The 19,280-nt window shown below is 44.4% G+C and overlaps 1 protein-coding gene across 4 annotated transcripts in view; it reads left to right on the forward strand.

Annotated features, from left to right (window-relative positions):
* Window positions 1–19,280, forward strand: part of IQCK (IQ motif containing K) — a 515,691-nt gene that overhangs the window by 28,912 nt on the left and 467,499 nt on the right. For all 4 annotated transcript variants that reach the window (XM_069210248.1, XM_069210250.1, XM_069210249.1 and 1 more), the window contains exon 2: window positions 9,013–9,077. In XM_069210248.1, coding sequence (XP_069066349.1) covers window positions 9,013–9,077 — 65 coding nt within the window. The remainder of the gene's footprint in view (window positions 1–9,012; window positions 9,078–19,280) is intronic.

The raw sequence follows: 19,280 nt of genomic DNA on the forward strand, positions 1-19,280 counted from the left end.
GAGGGTGTTGGAGTCAATTGCTTGAATAGAGTCTCATCCATTACATTCACTGACGCCCCCGTGTCTATGAGCACCGTCGCCGACTTGCCATTGATCTGGATATTACTCATGGGTGGTGGTCGTTTTTTTTGCTGTCTCCCACCGGTGAACGAGATCACAAAGATGTCTTCATCCTCATCTTCCTCGAAGACCGGATTTCTCTGAGCCGAGGTTTCACCAGATTCATCCGTCTCTTTGGTTACACTTCGGACCTTGGTGTCCCTTCCTTTCTGGTTTCCTTGCCAGGCTTTTCCTGACCTTCACACCTTCGCCAAATGATTGTCTTTGCCACACTTATCACACGTTTTCCCTTTTGCCGGGCACACCATTGGTGGTTTGTGTTCGTACCCACAGCTCCTACAGGTGCGCGCGCTCTGTCTAACAAAGTTTGCTTTTCGTCCCGGCGGTTGACGAGTCTGAATGGCATCTACCCGCTCTTCTTTCACCTGGACTGGACGTGTGGTTGACGCAGCGGCCAGTGATGGTCCTCTTACTGCTGCCATAGCATCCGCCTGCACCGCTGATAGTTCGTGTGAACGTGCCAAAACCAAAATGACGTCGAGGGGCATGCCTTGCTGGCGTAGGATGAGCTTCCTTAGTGCGTTCGATCGGCACCCTTAAATAATCTGTGCTCTGATCTCCTCTTGTTGATTTAGGCCTACACACAAGCTTGCTAGCTTCCTTAGTCGCGCATAAAATATGTCCATCGACTCAACATCCGTCTGCTGAGCCTGCCGGAGTTTGAAGCGTTGAAAATCTGAGTTCAGCTGTGGAACGAAATGCTTGTTCAGGGCTTCCACTGCCGCATTGAAATCCGACTTATCACCTGTGTTTGGGAGTGCGTCGAACAATTCCTGCAGTTCATCACCCCCCATGAGCAGCATAAGCGATCTGCGCACGGCCCCATCTGTCTCTCTTGTGGCGCAGAAGTAGTTTTCTAATCGGTTTAGCCATAGGCGCCATCTTGGTGAAGCTGTGGCCGGGTCAATCAGTTGACTGAATGGGGGCAGCGCAGTGACTGAGGAGTGAGCACTGGTGCCCGCTTGCACAGGCAGCTGGGGGTTTTCTTGCGGTGGGGCGCTCATGATGTCTCACGGTCTGCGGGCACTTTGTTCCTATGTTGCAGGTTCTTTTCACACAGTTTCTCTTTAAAGTTCGTGGTGTCTAAGTATTTTTTTCCAATGCACTTCCCCCTTTTCTTTCCTTCGAGGGCCAATGTTAGTTGTGGTTCATATTACCAAGAGAAGAAGAAAAGAAGAGAAAGAGAAGAAAAAAAAAAATCCTCTCCTCCTTTTCTTTTCACTGTGTCCTTATTCTCCTTATGCCATTTTGTTATGCTGTCTTTAGTTTGTCTTTTATTTTTCCTTCTTCTTCAACTTTTTTTTTTCTCTCACCCTTTTCCAGGGCCTTTTAGGGCTACCTGCCCTTCCTCGTGTGTCTTTTATTTTTTTATATTTTTTTTTCTCACCCTTTTACAGATCCTTTTAGGGCTAACTGCCCTTCCTCGTGTGTCTTATATTTTGTTAAATTTTTTTTTTCACCCTCTTAAAGGGCCTTTTGGGGCTAACTGCCCTTCCTCGTTTATTACACGGGGCTCCTGCCCCTCCGGCTCTTGTGCTGCGTTCCCCTCCCTGGGGAATGCAGCCTGAGCATCACGTTGCTGGACTCTGGGGCGTGCGCGAGTATTTATTTAAATGCGCACAGCCCCGCTTGGTGCTGCAAGGCCTCCCGGGGAAAGACGGCTGTGATTAGCCAGCGCCGGAGGTGAGGCTGTTTTCACTCATCTCCTCACGCGTTTACAGGTTATGGCACACGGCCGGGGCACTCACCGGAGAGGGAGGCGGGGCACACCTTCTCTCAGCAGGGCACGCCTCCTCTCCAGGACGAGCGCCGTCCTGGCCACGTGTTGTTCTTTTCACAGCGAGTGGGCGCTGTGCCGGTCGGTTTCAGTTTTTTTTTTTTTGGGTGTCTGGGGCAGCCCCTCCGCGACGCAGGAGTGTCGGGATCCCGCTCGTCGCCAATGTAGGGTTTCTGGGCCATGTAGGGCTCGAGGGTAAAATGAAGTACGCACACACCAGACTAGGGTCTAAAGGGGAACTGCGTCAGCGCAGCCCCTTGCTTTATTACGTCAGCTCGGTTCCGCTTTCGAGCCGGACGCGCTGAACGTGGTATAACAAAAAGGGAGAGCCCGGGTGGCTCTCTACATGCAGCAACATGTGCTGCACCTTTTTTAGTAACTTTTGAGCGGTTTTAGCTAGAATTTTTTTTTTTGTGTAAAAATCTGCGTATTATGCAGCAGATGGTGGATTATGCTGCAAATCCATAATTATGGGAAAGAACTGCGGTCGCGCAATCACATAATTGAAGTTGCCCTGGTTTTAGGTACTTCATTAAAACCAAGAACTATGGATTGGCCAAAGCAGACATGGCGGTACTATTTAAAGCCATTAAATCAGGCGAATTGTGCTATATGGTTACCTTATATATATATATATATATATATATATATATATATATATATATATATATAGACTCTCTTGCACAGAAGAAGGTAATGTTGGGGTTGAAGTATTGACGAAATGTAATCCCACCATCAAAAGCCTGCTGTGAGACCTGCAGCGCCATTTTGTACAAGCTGTTGATGATACAGATTTGTTCAGCTGTTGCAAGATCTATCTATCTTGCCATAGAACAGGGAAGACTGAGCGAGTTGACTGCAAGAACATGTAGATGATGTCCTCTCTTTCCATCAACTCATTCTCCCACTTTCCTCTCTCGCTCTTTTCCATCTCTAATCGTGATCTCTCTACCTTCCAACCTCCCTCCGTTTCTTTTCCTCTCTCTCCTAAAGCTTCCATTGCCGGCTCTAATTAACCCAGGGGAGCTGGGAAAATTAACAAAAGCACCAGGAGCCCTAATGTAGAAAGTGCCCCATGGGCACAACGGCCATGTGCGCCCTCTTTGTGAGCCCTTTATTACTGCAGATGGGGCTGCAGACTATTGCAGGCCTCTTCTGTAATACTGATAGTGCTGGCACACATGTAGCGCCAGCGCTATATCAAGAGGGCATTCCCTCATTTGCATGGAGGCATGGCTTCATGCAAATGAGGGAATCTCCTTGTACCTGCGCTTATGCAGTATTCAGGATGAGGGTGCAAAGAAGGTATCCGGAGGCGCTCTGAAAGATAGCACACTATCAGTGCAACCCCTGATGGCAACCTTCTACATGGGATAGTCACCGAAAGGGGTGTGTTTATGAGGGAAAAAAACATCAAATTGTATCAATTCCCTACGGAGATTTGGTGAGAGCCCGACGTAATTGCAGTTTGGGTAATGAATTTTTGCGTCATGTTGATGAGATGGGTAAGAGATTTAAAGTACGTGGTTACCCTAACAGTGTGATTAAGAAAGCAGAATATCGGGCAAGACAATTGAAGAGGAGTGACACTTTTAGAGTAAAAGATCAAAACAAGTTTGTTATGGAATCTGACAAAGTTCGATTTGTAACAGACTATAATGATTCATCTTTGATTTTGAGGAAATTTATGATGAAACATTGCGATGTACTACTTCAGGATGAATCACTGAAGAATGTGGTACCTGAAAGAGTGCTTACAACATACCGTAGAGATAGAACTCTTAAGAATTTTCTCAGTCCTAGTTTTACTACCACTTTTCCTACTGGTACATGGTTATCTCCATGAGGGGAGGGTTTTTTCAAATGTGGGCAGTGTGGGATATGTCGCTGGGCCTGTCATAACATTAAAGAATTTTCTACGTTTGGACAGCAAGTATATACAATTAAGTCAACAATTGATTGTAACACCTCATTTGTTATTTACTTGATACATTGCAAGTGTACTCGGATTTATGTTGGGAGCACTATTCGCCCACTCAAAATTAGAATCAGTGAGCATGTTAGAGCACTTAAGAATCGTGATATAAGATATCCTATTGTGGCACGTATTCTAACTTGTGATTCACAAGATATTCACAAAAGTTATTAATTTTTTGGTTTTGAACATGTCCCTAGGGATCCTAGCGGTGGTAATAGGGAACTTTCCTTACGCAAAAAAGAAGCATTGTGGATAATGAGACTAAGGGCGGTGGAATTGGGCCGTAACTCTGATAGAGAGTTAGAATATTCCCTGGGAGATTGAATGGTGACTTTATCTTGTAATATAATGGAGTGACTGATGTTATTTACAAACAATGTATGTATATTTTTGTGTTTGATGATTTGTCTTGTACTACCAGTAAGGGCTTATTTCTTCTTTTAACAGGAAAACCAAAATCTCCATTAGAGAGATACATATGTGTATATATATATATATATATTTTTTTTTTTTGTGATTGAATTTCAATATCATTGTAGTTATTTGCTTTATTTAATTTTTATTTTTTTTTATTTTTATTGCTCCTTTTGATTTATTTACTTTTCTCTTTTTCTCTCCCCTTCTGTTTCTTTATTTTTGATGGTTGGTTTTTGTACGATTGTTTTGTTATTTGTTGGGATAAAATAGATATTTTGGATTATAAGATAAGGTAAATCGAGGCGGTTTCTATTTTATATTTATCATACTAGTTCGTTTTTAAGTTTTTATTTATGATGCTTGTAATTCATACAGGGATTTCCGTTTGCAATAACCGTGTCTTACGCACTCGCGGCGTTTACAGTATTTGATAACTATGGTAGTGTAACATTTGTTTTTGGGCCTGCAGGAGAGGAAGAGGTTTTGTGGTCCTATTTTTATGTTTATGATATTGGTCCCTTTTTTGTTTCTATGCTGCTCGTAGTACTCATAGGAACTTCCGCGTCCATTAACCGCGGTCAGCGTACTCGCGGCTCTGTCGGCGTGTGGATAGGAGACCTCTGTGTGGAGTTATATTGGTTAAGGGTAAGTTAGTTATTACAAGGTTGTTCATATAACGGGCAAATTTTGACCTGTTAGTGCCTATAATTAAAAGCATTGGGGTTTTGTTTCTCAAAGTTCAATTGATTTGGGTTTTCCTTTTACAGTTATTCTGGGTCACCGCTTGGTGTATTTTGGAGGACACCGGAATTAATTTACGGATGATGCTTGGATGTGTTTACATGGAACTTAAGTGAGGGATTGCTGTTTACATATTTGTAAAATTGGTGAAGGATTGATTGATTGTGTGATCGCTTATGATGTTCTTTTCTTTTTGGTGTTTGACGGTGTCACATTTCATATGTATGTGTTTAATATTTAGCCAAACTTGGGCCTTGTCGGTTTTAAACAACAGACGTTACCGGAGGATTATTTTCATGAGTATTGGTCTACGAATGTTTTGCACTTTAAATCTTAAATGAGGTAATTATGATTTGTTTTGGTTTCATCACATGTGGTTAGTCACGCTTTTTATCACGTGGTGTTCCTCATGATTTCTTGGTAATTATTCTTTACATGAGACTACTTATTCTGTAGTTTGATTTACTATCACACTCCACATGGGGTTCGTTGCATGCTATTGTGGAATGGTTCACTTTAGATATTACGTTACAAATTCCCGACCGTTTGGTCATTGGATTGGGATAGGGATTTCTACTTTTTTTCACTTTTGTTGGTGGGGTTCGAAGTTTTAAGTATTTGCATGTTAGCTTTTCCCTTGTGTGGCGTCTAGGTATGTGTATTGGTGCTACTATTCTCTCCCTTTTTCTTTATCTCGTTTTATTTATTGAATATGGGTGTCATTACCCATCTTATTACTTTAGTATTTTGTTTCTCAACTCAAGTGATTTATTTGGTAAATTTTCAGCCCTGAACAAGTCAATGGGGTTATTTCCCCGTGACGAAACACGTGTTGGCTTGGCTTTGGTTAAAAAAACTGGCTGAATCTCTGAGGAGTGGACTGGTGGGATTCTAGTAAAAGAGTTGGACTACACATTAAGGACTGATCCGTGGTCGATTATTTGGACCTTGAAATACTTCATTGTGATTATGTGAATATGTTTTTTGTATTACAATATGTTTTTTGTATTACAATTATCTGAGTGCCTCACATAGGTTCTTTTTTTTTTAACCTTCTGCAAGGGGAATGGGGGGGTCCCATAGACCCCCTAGCCAGCCCCCTGCAGGCGGATCCAGTCACTCCTTGCACCTGCCTGCGAAGGGATCTCTAATCCCTCCTAAAAGTGCAGACGGGTTGCTGCCTGCACTGTGAAACATAGAGTGACTTTGAACCAGTTGCTCCATTTTTCACTTGAATGCACTGCCTCTTGAGCAGTGAGAGTTCGTGCCTGCCCTGAGGGCAGTGCATTCTCTGTAATAATGCACACTTTCTCTGTTTGCTCACTGCACACTTATTTAAAGGTGCACCGTGGAGCAAACGGGATAAGTACCCCCTATGTATAACAAGAGCCCAGGAGCAGCCCTGGGCTCTCAAAACCACCTCCAAGTGGTCCTAGGCCTGCGAAATAAAAGGTCTGTCCTGTCACGGACATGAATCTTTTCAGCTTTTTGAGCTGAAAAAGCCAGCTCGTCTGACTTTAGTTGTTTGATCACCAAGGGTGAGACTGTCATCATATGTGAATGTCCTTGTTACACACACAGATGTCTGAAACTGGGCATTGGTTCATAACTGCTTGCCAGATGCTATCTTCCCAGGTGATGGTAGTGTCAGCTGTCTGTAGTGCCACTGTTTCATTTTGTATGAGCTGCAATGGAATTGTTTCTGCTTTCAACCAGTTTTTGAAATTTTGTTTTATAGTAATGTGGGTTACTTTTCAAATCTTTTCAACAATGATTTCCCTTTTTAAAAAAAATATTTTTGTTCAGTAGTTGTAATTTGTACAACACAACTCAATTTCATAATACCTTTTTTCTTTACATTTATGAGCATAGTTAGCATGTGGCAGGACCTTACTGAATTCTGCCCAGGTGGCACAGGGTTGTGCTCGGTGACAAGGGCGGTTCCTCCTCAAAGGCGGAGGAGCATGGGCCTACCTGTTGAAAACACAGCAGGCAAACACAAAAATGACATCTCGATTCCATTTTAATTTGCCAGCGTGAGGGCAGAGCTGAATCCTGTAATTGCAGGATGACTGGTGGGTGTACAGAGCACATGTCAAATTGGATGGCTGTCTTGCGACGGCCAGCCCGGCATGCTCACTGTAAACCTAGCAATCCCAGGGCTGTGAAACAGCGGGGGATTGCTGGCACAGGCCTGCAGCCTCAAAATGAACACTGGGTTAGCCTGCTCCAACCACTCCTGTAGCTGCTCTTATGCTGAAAACAGCATGAGAGCGGATCCAGGATTGGTTTAATTTGCGTTTCACCGGGCAGGAAGGAAGTCCTTCCCTTCCCTGGTCGTGGATGCCAGTAACGGGGGAGAGATGTGCCATACTGGATGGGAGAAGAATAAATGGTGAGTTGTGCTCCATCGCGCTCACCATACTTTTGGATCGCAAGCTGCCACTGCTTGGCTGCCTTGGCTACTACTGCCTGCCATAAAAGAGAGTTCCCTTCCAGGGAGGTGGAGATTTCTCTGCTTCTACCACAACGGCTCCTTCAGAGTTACCGAAGATTTGCTGTGCATGTGCCATGTTAAATGAGACCACACAGCAACGTGTTTTTATTTTTGGAAAGCAAACTCCAAAGCAAGAGTTACATATTTTTTTTTTAGCATATGTTCCTCTCATGCTGGGAGTGTTTCCTTGAGTGTGGTGGTCATTTGATGTTTTATTTGTCAGGACCACCAGGCTTTTCCTGGCAGCCCAAGTCCCAAACAAGCAAATGTTATGTTAGAACGTATGCTCAAAATGGGACAGACAGTCAGAGGTACTTTGACAGATGCCCCAATGTCAGTTGGGATACCAGTCCAAGGTTTTTACAGTGTGCGAAAGCTCTGGTGGCAGAAACATAGCAGTTCCCTGGCTCTTAACAGAGTAAGTGAATGGTGAGCCTGGAAGACAGGGTACTCCATCATGTCTATGGCAGATCCCCATCCCATAAACTCCAAATATAGCCCTCAGTTTTCATTAATTTAACACACAGTAAAAAGTCACATTCAGCACAAGGGAGTGTTTCCCAGATTCACTTACAGCAACATTCATTCTCTTTCAGAGACTTTTTCAGATATTCTCTTTCACATGCACTGTGACAAACTTTCTCGTACATAGTCTCTCTGGTAGACCCTCTCATTCAGACTTTCTCTTCCTCCTACACAAGCATGTTCTCAACAGGTCACGTCTCAAGTTCACTTCTCCTCCTCTCCTGGTCAACAGGCTTCCTTAAATGGGGCCTGTACTGCAGACAGTTGGATGTTATCTGGCACCTTTGTATTATATTTAGCCCAGAAGCACGACTCTTGACAACACCACACACCCTGATGACCATGATTTCCCCAATACCTGAATTGGAAATATAGGCGTTCTAGTACTTATGATATCAGAGTACCTGTATGCTGATGAGAAATGTATGTACTCTCCAATAAAAGCATTTAACCGCCTGGTAACAAGTGCAGATACTCATTATCCTATAGCACTCACCCTTTAAAGCGCTGGCTTTCCCCAATAAACACGCTGACAGAAAAAGTTTGTATATTTTTTGGAGAGGAAGCAGGGTTTAAATTTGTTGTAAATTACAGCATGGCAGACACTGTACGAACGTCAAAGATGAAAGGGTTTACAGCGCAGATTGTTGTTAGGAAATAACACTACTCCTGATTTCATTTTGCGAGGGTGCCAGTGCCTCAAAAAATCTATTACTGACCGTGGGTACCCCAGCCTTTTATTTGCTGTGTTTGGAGATCACTATGGCATGAAGTTAAATACGAAACTCACATAAACATGATTAAAAACTAGAGCAGAATGGAAATTATGCATTGCAGGTCACACTCAATTCTTTCTCCTTTAAAGATATCACAGCAGTCTCGCTCTGACACACTAAACACCAAGCACACATATTAAAAAAAGATGCTTACTGATTATTCTTTTGGTTTTTGTTGTAGAGTACGAACTAGAGCAACCTACACTGCCAGAAGTATCAACAATTGCCAAACAGGAGGGGACATCAGTAAGTAACTTGCTTGCTATTTGTATTTCAGTCTAAATCGGTCAAATGAGGCAAATGAGTATCCGTTTAAGTATTAAAAATAACTTCTTTGCATGGGAAAACATGAATGGCTGTTATTCTTCACAAAAAGTCAGAAGATAACATTATATTAAACAATGCAAACGCTTTAAATCAGACGTTATACTATATTTCCCATACAGTGGCAGAAGATATATCCTTTACATTGCTAAACCTTGGGCCTGGGATAGCCATGCGAGGTATATCGTTAGGGTATTAAGTATTACATTTTATTTTTATTTAGTTGCTTTGGGAGCAATCCTTTCCTAGGAGATGTTAGTGTTGAAAAATGGGATATTGCTTTCAAAAGAACATACCTCTGAAATTACTCAAATCGTTGAGTTGCCATCCTCAATTAAATAATAAGGGCTGTCCGGTGCTTAAAGTACGGAATTCGTCTTATAAGTTTCCTACAACTTAAGCAAAAACTTACCTTTCAAGAGCACCCCAAAGATATTACCTTTTACAATAGCGTTTTATGCCATACCGTCTCTTATTTAGCTTTGACTTAACGAACGGCAAGTCTTTTGGAGAGATTAGAAGGGACTCAATATGCTTCGAATGGAAAAACAGGAGAAGCTTGTAAGTAGCATGGCAAATGGAGTGTAACTTTTACACCATTCGCATGTAATGTCAACTGTTTTTCTTAGTGTTAGTCTAAACATCATTTTGGATTTTGGCATTTCCTATAGTAACCTGTCTGTATCTCACTGCATTACCTGACTAACAGAAGTCAGCCACGGAACACAGTGGGTAAGTAGGTCTTATGTTGTATCGCATTGTAATTTATTGCTGATGGCCCTTTGTGTCTATAGGGAAAGTTAACCACAACTAATGAAAGTGTTTCGGAATCAAGAACCTCCTAATTCTCCCTTTTCCCATCATAAATTCAGAACAGGAGATATTTGCTGCACGCCTTTAATTCCTCATACCGGATATGAGACACACACACACCACCCCTCCTCCTCCCCACCCTCAATCCCCGCTTACCCCCAGGGGTAAAGGAGCAAGCCAATTTCCCAGTGCGTCATTCTGCTCCTATCTTGAAAAATACCTCAATGCCTTCACCTGTGAGAACACATGTCTCTTTGTTGTATACCACACTTTTTTTATACCCCTCAAAATCAGTTCTTTTTTATTTCCATAAGTTCTGTTTTACCGGGTAGGCTATCCAGACACATCTGATAATATGAGAAGGTGTTTATTTTCATACATCACCATCTTGGTAACATCTTTATTACGCGCTCGCAGTAGCGGTACAGGCAGCTCTCCCCAATCTTCCTTTACTCCTCTCTGCCCCTCCTCTTCCTTTTCTGGCGCTTGGCCCTCGCTGGACATCTTATGGTCCACAAGGTCCTAGAGCTCTGTGGTCGCTGGTCTTGCCGCAACACTACATCTTTCCCCGCTTGCACAGATAAGTTTGTTTCAGGAATGCGTACATTATATTTCTTCTATGAGCCGCGCAAACCTGCAATGAGCACGCTGTGGTCGACTTGCTGAGGGGGGCAGTGCATGATCCCCAACAGCAGAGGAGAGAGGGAGACCCGGTGTCGCAGTTGGTTTAGGAGCATCCTCCGTGGCATCGCTGTCTCCTCCTGACATTGCTTCTTTGAGTGGTGCGTTGCATTTCTTGAAGTGGGCGATGTTCCGAGTCACCCTCTTGTCATCCGAAGCAGCCATGACCATGGTGCCTTTCCTATCTATTACTTGCAGTGGGTGCTTATGATACCGACGTTGCAATTTTCTATTTTGTTCTTGCCTGACAAGTACCCAGTCTCCTTCACAGATTGTCAAAGGCTGGGCCCTCTGATGCCTGTACGCATATTCCTTCATTTTTGCTTTCTTGATTCTGTCCGTCTCCGCTAGCTCATTGTGATCAGAGGTTGGCTGTACATGGCGAGCTGAGTTTTCCCAGGTGGGTATTCTGGTGCGCACAGTACGGCCCAGCATGAGGGTGGCCAGGTATTTGTTTGTGGTGCTGTGGGGTGTGGTTTGGTGTGCCCTTAGCACTTCATTTAGTGCTGCCCGGACGTCCCTTCTGGCCATTTCAGCTTGTTGCATGGTCTTCTTCAGAGTGGCCATGAACCTCTCCACCATCCTGTTGGCCTGGGGCCACAGGGGAGTGATCCTTCGATGTCTGAAATTGAGGCATCTGGCAAATTCAACGTACTCTTGACTGTTGAACAGAGTGCCATTGTCAATCTTGACTACTTCTGGGATTCCCCATGCTGCAAAGACTTCATCCAGTATTGGTATGGTGGTGCCTGCCCTGGTGGACGATGATTTTTGTGCCTTTAGGAATCGGAAATATTCATCCATTATAACAAGGATGTATTTGCCGGACTGTAGTGGGCCCAAAAAGTCTGCTGCTACTTGTTGCCAGACTCTGTCTGGTAGTTCGGACATTTGTAGCGGCACAGGAGGTTCTTCTTGGCTGACCAGCTGGCATTGTGGACAGTCTGTTAGTGTAGCTACGACCATCACATCCAGGGAAGGGAACCAGACATGCCCCGGTAGGGCCCTTTTTGTGGCTACTACGCCCTGATGTCCCTCATGGGCCAGGTTGACCACCCCTTGATGTAAAATCTTCGGAATTACATTTTTTTTTTCTCTGAGCAGTAGACCATCCTCAGCAACAGACAGCTCATCCTTTACGTGTTGAAAGGATGTTAGCTCCTTGAGGTCCGTGAGTTGATTGATTTTGGATTCTTCCATCTGGCCCCACCCATTTGTTACTTTTTGTACTGTGTCATCCGCTGCAGTTGCCTTGATTATGACTTCAAGGGGGACTGCCGGTGGTCTTGCTTGAGCGATGACAAAGTCAATGTACTCCTCTGCGAGTGATGGTCTTGTTGTTGAGGATGCTCTGGGGTGTTGTGAGATATAGTCCGCTGGGTTTGCTGCTTTTCTGGGTTTGTGTATGATGGTGTACATGTATTCTTGCAGTTGAATTCCCCATTGCTCGATCCTGGGAGGCATCTTGCCTCAGGGATTTCCGAATATGGTTGTCAATGCTTGATGGTCCATGATGAGTGTGAAGTGTTTCCCATATATGAATATGTGAAAATGCTCGCAAGCCCAAACAACGGCCAGACTTTCCTTTTCCAGCTGCGAGTATGCTCTCTCAGCATCAGTCAAACTGCGGATGGCATATGCTACTATGTGTCTTTGATCGTCGTCTTTGTCATACTGGCCTAGGATGGCCTGAGTCCCACCAGGCTGGCGTCTATGGTAATCTTGGTCTTCTTACGAGGATTGAAGTATGACAGATTGCTGGCCGCCTCAACAGTGTCCTTGAGGGCATTGAATGCTTGATCACATCTCGCTGACCACGAGAAAGGTTGATCCTTTTTGGTAAGCTCCCGGAGATGGTAGCTGATGGTGGCGTAGTCCTTGATGTATCGGGCACAGTAACTGGCCATTCCCAGAAATGGCCGAACATCCCCTGCATCCTGGGGGTGGGTGGTGTCAGTGAGGGCCTCGACCTTCTTAGGGTCTGACCTCATCCCATCGACTGAGAATATATGTCCATAGATTTTGAGAGTGGACCTTTGAAACTCACACTTGTCCTTGTTAAGAGTTAGGTTGGCCTCCTGACATGCCTGATCCAAGGCTTTGTCATGTTCTTTGACCGTGGCTCCAAATAGAAGGATGTTGTCACTATAGTTAAGGGAATTGGAAATGTGTCGGATTACTCCTAATCACTTCTTGAAATATCTCAGCTGCCGATGAGATACCAAAGCTGATCAGTTTGTACTGAAATAACCGTTGATGCATGCGTTGAAAACGTGGTGATGTAGCGTGATCTTTCATTGAGTTCGAGCTGGTGGTAGCCCATGTTTAGATCCAACTTGGCGAATACTTTCGCCACATTAAGTAGCGTAAACATGTCGCTGATGTGGAGTCCTGCATGTCTTTCCCTTTCAATGGCTGTGTTTGGAGCTCTTATGTACACACATAGGCGTACTTTGCCGCCAGATCCTCGCTTGAGCACCACCACCACCAGGGGACACCCACGAGGTGGTTCCTGCAGTTCCTTCTATAATGTCGGCCCTGAGGAGGTCTCTTAGTTTGTCCTCAACCGCTTGTTGAAGGTGAAAGGGTACCTTTCCGTGATGCTGAGCCACTGGTGTTATTTGTTCATTTATGTGCAGGCGGACTTGGAAGTGAGGCAGCTTCCCTAGACCCGTGAATAGCTTTGGAAACCTGCATACAATGTCCGGTTCATCCTCCACTCAATACAATATCTATACAAGCATCAGTCGTTCGACAGTGGGTAAACTAAAGAGGCAACCTGCTTCTGGCCCTTTGACCGCGTGGATCTGGGCTTGTATGGTCCTTTCCTTGTAAGTGAGAGGTGTTTGAAATTGCCCTAGACATGATAGAGGGTCTTTGGACGTCCACGTGTAGACTTGAACAGCCGCTTTGTGTAGTTTGAGCTTCGGGTTCATCCTTTTGTACTCTGTGAAACTGATTTAGTTGAGGGATGCACCACTGTCTAGCATTAATGTAGTAGAGTGTGTTCCCATTTGGCGATGCACCCTTGGGTATTTCTATAGTCTGTCTTGGTTGGCGACCATGCAAATGTACTCTTCACTGTCTTGTGAGATTGGTTTGAGAGATCGTGACTCACGGGAGTCAGAGTGTCTCGATTCATGTGTGTCCTGCGTGTGACAGCTTGCCCTGGATGAGCTGTGGGAGCAGTCTCGTCGATCACGCACAGCCTTCGCATGGTGACGGGACCTGGGCTCCCAGGAATTCCCCTGTATGCTCTTCTGTGAGGCCTGGCACACCTTTTCAAAGTGGTTTTCTTTGCCACAGCAGCGACACTCTTGGCCCAGCGCCAGGCACTTATTAGTGTGTGGGAAGTCTTGGCCATAGCAATAGCATTTCAATTGGGACTCCCTTTGGCCTCTTTGTCGGGGCTGTGACAGTGTCCTGTTTGTCAGGGATAATGCTTGGTTTTCTGCATCCTCTGGCGTTCCGTGGTCTGACATTCCTTGTAATGACTTTGAAGCCTGCATGCCTGTTCTCGTTTCTCTAGCTTTCCTGCTACAATTTTCTTTTCGCATTCCTCTGCTTGATCGTTGACTCTTGTCATTTCCTCTATTTTGTCCAACAAGTATAATTTCTTTAAGAGGCATCTGCGCAGGGGCTCAGATTGGCATCCTTCAATGATCCACAGACGAAGAGCATCTTCTGTCAGGAATGCGTCAAAAGCACAGTATTGGGCTAGGCATTTTAGTTGTGAGATTAACTCCCCCATGGATTCATCCCTCCCCTGGGACGCTAGGTTGAAACTGTATCATTTATAGTCAGTGTTCCTTTTGTGAAGACATTTTCTGTTAAGCGCCTCGTGGACCCCTTGATATGATGATGCAGTGTCTGCCAGCAGTTCCTTGATGATCGTCCCAACCTCTTTTCCAATAAGGTTGCGTAGCGAAAAGAGCTGTTGCATAGGGTCAGTAACTTGTGATGCTTTCATGAAGTCTTCGTAGTTTTCCAGCCAGTCTTGCCAGCGTAGGCCCATTCCTCCTCCTGATACAATGACGAGTGGTTCTGGCAGGCGTAGGATTGAAAGCCCCAGTATAGCTGGTCTGCACATGGCATTGGGTGGAGAGCTGAGCGCCACCGAAGAAACCCCATCCGTGTTGTGGCCTGTATGTTGTGTTGGGTCTGGTGGCGTGGATATGGCATGTTCGTCGGCGGTTGCGTCAGTCAGTCTCCGCGCGTGGGAGGTTGTGTGGGAAGTTGCACGGGTGTCTTATGACTTGCGGACCGCGCTAAGGTCGTAGTGACTCACTGGCAGTGTTGCGGTGCGCCTGCACATTTGTATGCCCCTTCAGTACCCTTCTGTGAGCTTGTATGTCTTTACAGGGGGTCTCCTGTGTGCTTTTGTATGGACACCTGACTCAAAATGGCCGCCCTTTAGTTCTTGCAGCTCATTGGATGAGCTTCCTGACTTCAAGATGGCCTGCGGGAAGACTGTAATCTCGTGGAATTTGCCGCAAGATTTGCATTGAATTCTGCCATGGTAATGGAGTCGTGCCTCTTACCTCCTGCTGGTTGGTGCTGCCAGGGGCTGCATTGCAATGAGTGGCAGTAGCTGGGGTGGGCTGCTGGTGCCTCCTCCTGGATCGTGTAGCTTCTTCAGGGCAATTGGGGGGCTCCTGATTTCATGCTATGGAATTGCTTGCGACACACTGTGCGCCGTACTGCAAGCGGATGCACCCTGGGTGGGCTCCTGGCGTTGCGTACTCCACAAATGTTTCCCTTCATCGCCAGTTGTGTTATCGTACACGAAGACCATGGCACACGAAGGTGTGCTCTTGCTGTAGCGGTACAGGCAGCTGTCCCCAATCCTCCCTTACTCCTCTCTGCCCCTCCTCTTCCTTTTCCGGCACTCATCACTCGATGGACATCTTATGGTCTGCGAGGTCCTAGCGCTTTGTGGTCGCAGGTCCCCCCCTCGACACTACAGCCGCCAATCAACTAGCTTTCACTGTGCATTTTCATGTGGAAAATATAAGCACTATGTACTTTAGTTTGTCCAACCCCGTCTTCAATTTCTCGCAGATTCATGAGCATTCTTGACATCCAGACTTTTAGTAGCAAGTGCACAACAAAAGAAACAGGGACAGTCCACACTAAAAGTTGGGTGCCCCTTTTTACATTGTCTCGTATTTCACAATTGTGCTCCAGACCTCACCAGGATTTCCACAGCACAGTTCTTAAGATTGTCATGTGGTCCACGGCAGCCTTGGTGGTACTGTCCTGATCATATATTTGTTGTAGCATCACCTTTACAGTTGTTGACTTTGTTCCTCAAGAATTCTAGCAGCGAGTTGATCCATTTCTCTTGTTTTCTACACACTCCACGCAATGTTTTTACTAGTCCTCTTAGTCCTATCAGCATGAAGGTCATTAATACAACCCAGCATGGTTTGTTTCTCTTTACTCAGCCCAGCATGCTCTTAGGTGTGTTCATCTCCTCTTCCTCACAGTTTTCCATGGAAGTAGGATGTCTGGAAAAAAATAGCCATTCACTTCTTTGCTTTGTTACAAAGAGGCACCTCTTGAGGCAAAAAATGTGTGTGAACTGAAATTGCTAAGTCAAGATCAATGATAGCAATGTGAGGCTGTAAGAATAGGGCCATATTCTCTGACCACTCTCAGTGTTTGGGTATGCAGCCCCAAGAACCCACAAAAAAGGGGAAGAGACCAGTTTGATGGGGCATGCTTCTGAGGATTGCATGAGCACCTCCTATGTCACCCTTTGTTTGCTCCTCCTTCTGCCACCTCAGCACATGATAGTTCTAGTCAGGTCCCGGTTCAGCAGTGGGCCCCATCACCACCTCTAAACACTAAGGCTTCCCCTCTGCTGCATATCACTTTTGGTGCACTCTGATTCTCCTGAAGCCATAACCCAGCAGGGTTGTTCATTTAGGACTAACATGCATCACTCAGTCTGATTACTAACTGCATTCTGATTGAGCTTATATCCTAGCATTAATCTCAGGGACTACTCTTAGATCATTTACCTTTCTCACGCCTCAGGGTTTTCCCACTTAGCCATTTAGAACATACTGCTTTTCCGTCATTTGCAATGTTATAAATGGATGTGCCTGTACATTACAAACCAAAATTAACTCTTTAATTAGCATTCTCTGTGTAAAGTATATGAACAATTAAATCCAAAAAAATAAATTAAAGAATTAATCAATAAGTTCAAAGCAAAAATAGTTAACAGTTTAATGCAGAAAAAGAAAGAAAAATAGATCACCTGAATCACACTTTTGCAGCAAAGCTTTTACAGCACACATGAGAGCAAACCTCTACATTAGTGGAAGTCAACAAGCTGATTGGATTCCGAAATGTCACTACTAAAAAGAATCCTGCCACAAAATGTCAAGAAATAATTGAAAAAACATAGAAATTGAAATGAAAACTATTAAATTTATATGTGTAGTACAGATCAAAAGTGGACAATACTGGAAACCCCCCCCAAAAAACTCAAAAGAAAATCCTTTAACAGCTACTGAAGACAAGGCACAAAAACAAGAAAACAGACTGCACGTCTGAATTTATAAAATATGAACATATTTTTTATAATTGTTACTAAACAAATGTAATTAAATTATATTTATATTTTTAAGTTGTCAATAGATGCAAAATTGCCAACTCAGCCACTTAGAACACCCCACAAAAAAACCAGAAACCTTTCCTTACGTACATGGGACACTCTTGCAGTAAGGAGAACACCACCAATGAGAGAACACACTGGACGTGTACAAAACTTTATTGAATTAGCTTCTATGGTAGAACAACCTCAATCAATGATATTGTAATTAATATAAAATAACTATCATCCAAATGCAGCAGAAATCCAAATTAGAAATATCGTTGAAGACCTCAAAGAAGTTAGCACTCACTCTTTGTAACCTACAAGAACACTTTTAAAGAACTACTTTACAAATATTGCAGAAGAAGTAATGGGACAATTACCATCAATCCCAAATCATAAAGGAATAATAACAATAACCGGAAAAGCACAAAGAAGATTCCTCATAGCTCCTAAAATATTCAGAAACATAGACATAACAGACCACTTCACAGTAACTCATACAAATGAAATGTTTATCATAATTGACAGCAAAACAATGAAAACATACTAATAGTTATTACTACTAACAACATACACAATATAGTTATGGATAGCACATTTAAATTATTTCCTGCAAACTTTTCTCAAATCTACACAATACATGAGCAGTATCAAAACACTTCCACACCTCTAATATATCCACTACTACCAAATAAACAGAAGAGTACATATCAAGAGCAACTAAATGTCATAAAAAGTAACAATTATTATCCCCCAAAAATAATCATGGCCTTTGAACAAACCATGATTGAAACCATCTTATAGCGTTATAACACACATCAATACAAAACTGCAACTTCCATTTCAGTCAAGCCATTTGGAGACACCTGCAGAAGGCAGTTGTATGCACTGATTACTCCACAAACACACAGTCATCTTGTGAAACTAAGAAATTAATTTCCGAGCTATGTACCACCAACAGAAGTAGTAAAACATGATGATGTACTGCTTCAATCCCAGCTATACCAAATGAATGAAGAGAGATAACACTAGTCCTAGATTAATGCAAGGGCACTTGGATTGACGGCATGTACCGTTCAGCTCATAGGATAGGTGCCAACCGAAATTCCACATACGCTGGTGGAATGTATAAGAAAACAAAAAATCACATAAAGCAAAATCCAGTAGTGCAGTAGGAAGGTGGCACAGCTCATTTTAAGGGACTCTAAGAACAAACCATTCTACCCTCTACCAATTTATAGTAATACTTAAAAAAAAAAAAAAAAAAACACAGCCATTTTGACGCAGTACCAAAACAATCGCTTGCATAACAACTGAAACACAAATTACTAAAGCACACTAGACAAATCACTGAATATTAGTCACCAAAGTACACTTATATAAAACAACCAAGGGTCACCCTACTTTCAAATAACAGCCCAAGCATTACTATAATTAACAGCACTTCATAATCTACATATAACACAACATTACAATAAAACAAACTACTTTAAAAAGTATCAACACTATGGCCCTCATTCTGACCTTGGCGGGCGGCGGAGGCCGACCGCCAAAGTCCCGCCGTCAGGTTACCGTTCCGCGGTCGAAAGACCGCGGCGGTAATTCTGACTTTCCCGCTGGGCTGGCGGGCGGTCGCCTTCAGACCGCCAGCCAGCCCAGCGGGAAAGAGGCTTCCACGATGAAGCCGGCTCGGAATCGAGCCGGCGGAGTGGAAGCTGTGCGACGGGTGCAGTTGCACCCGTCGCGTATTTCACTGTCTGCGCAGCAGACAGTGAAATACATTTAGGGGCCCTCTTACGGGGGCCCCTGCAGTGCCCATGCCAGTGGCATGGGCACTGCAGGGGCCCCCAGGGGCCCCGCGACCCCCCCTACCGCCATCCGGATCTCGGCGGTCCGACCGCCGGGATCTGGATGGCGGTAGGGGGGGTCGGAATCCCCGCGGTGGTGCAGCAAGCTGCGCCGCCGCGGAGGATTCAATGGGGCCGCGGTACACTGGCGGGACCCCGCCAGTGGTGCCGGTC

Source organism: Pleurodeles waltl, chromosome 10 (genome assembly GCF_031143425.1).
Source record: "Pleurodeles waltl isolate 20211129_DDA chromosome 10, aPleWal1.hap1.20221129, whole genome shotgun sequence".
Taxonomy (NCBI): Eukaryota; Metazoa; Chordata; class Amphibia; order Caudata; family Salamandridae; genus Pleurodeles; species Pleurodeles waltl.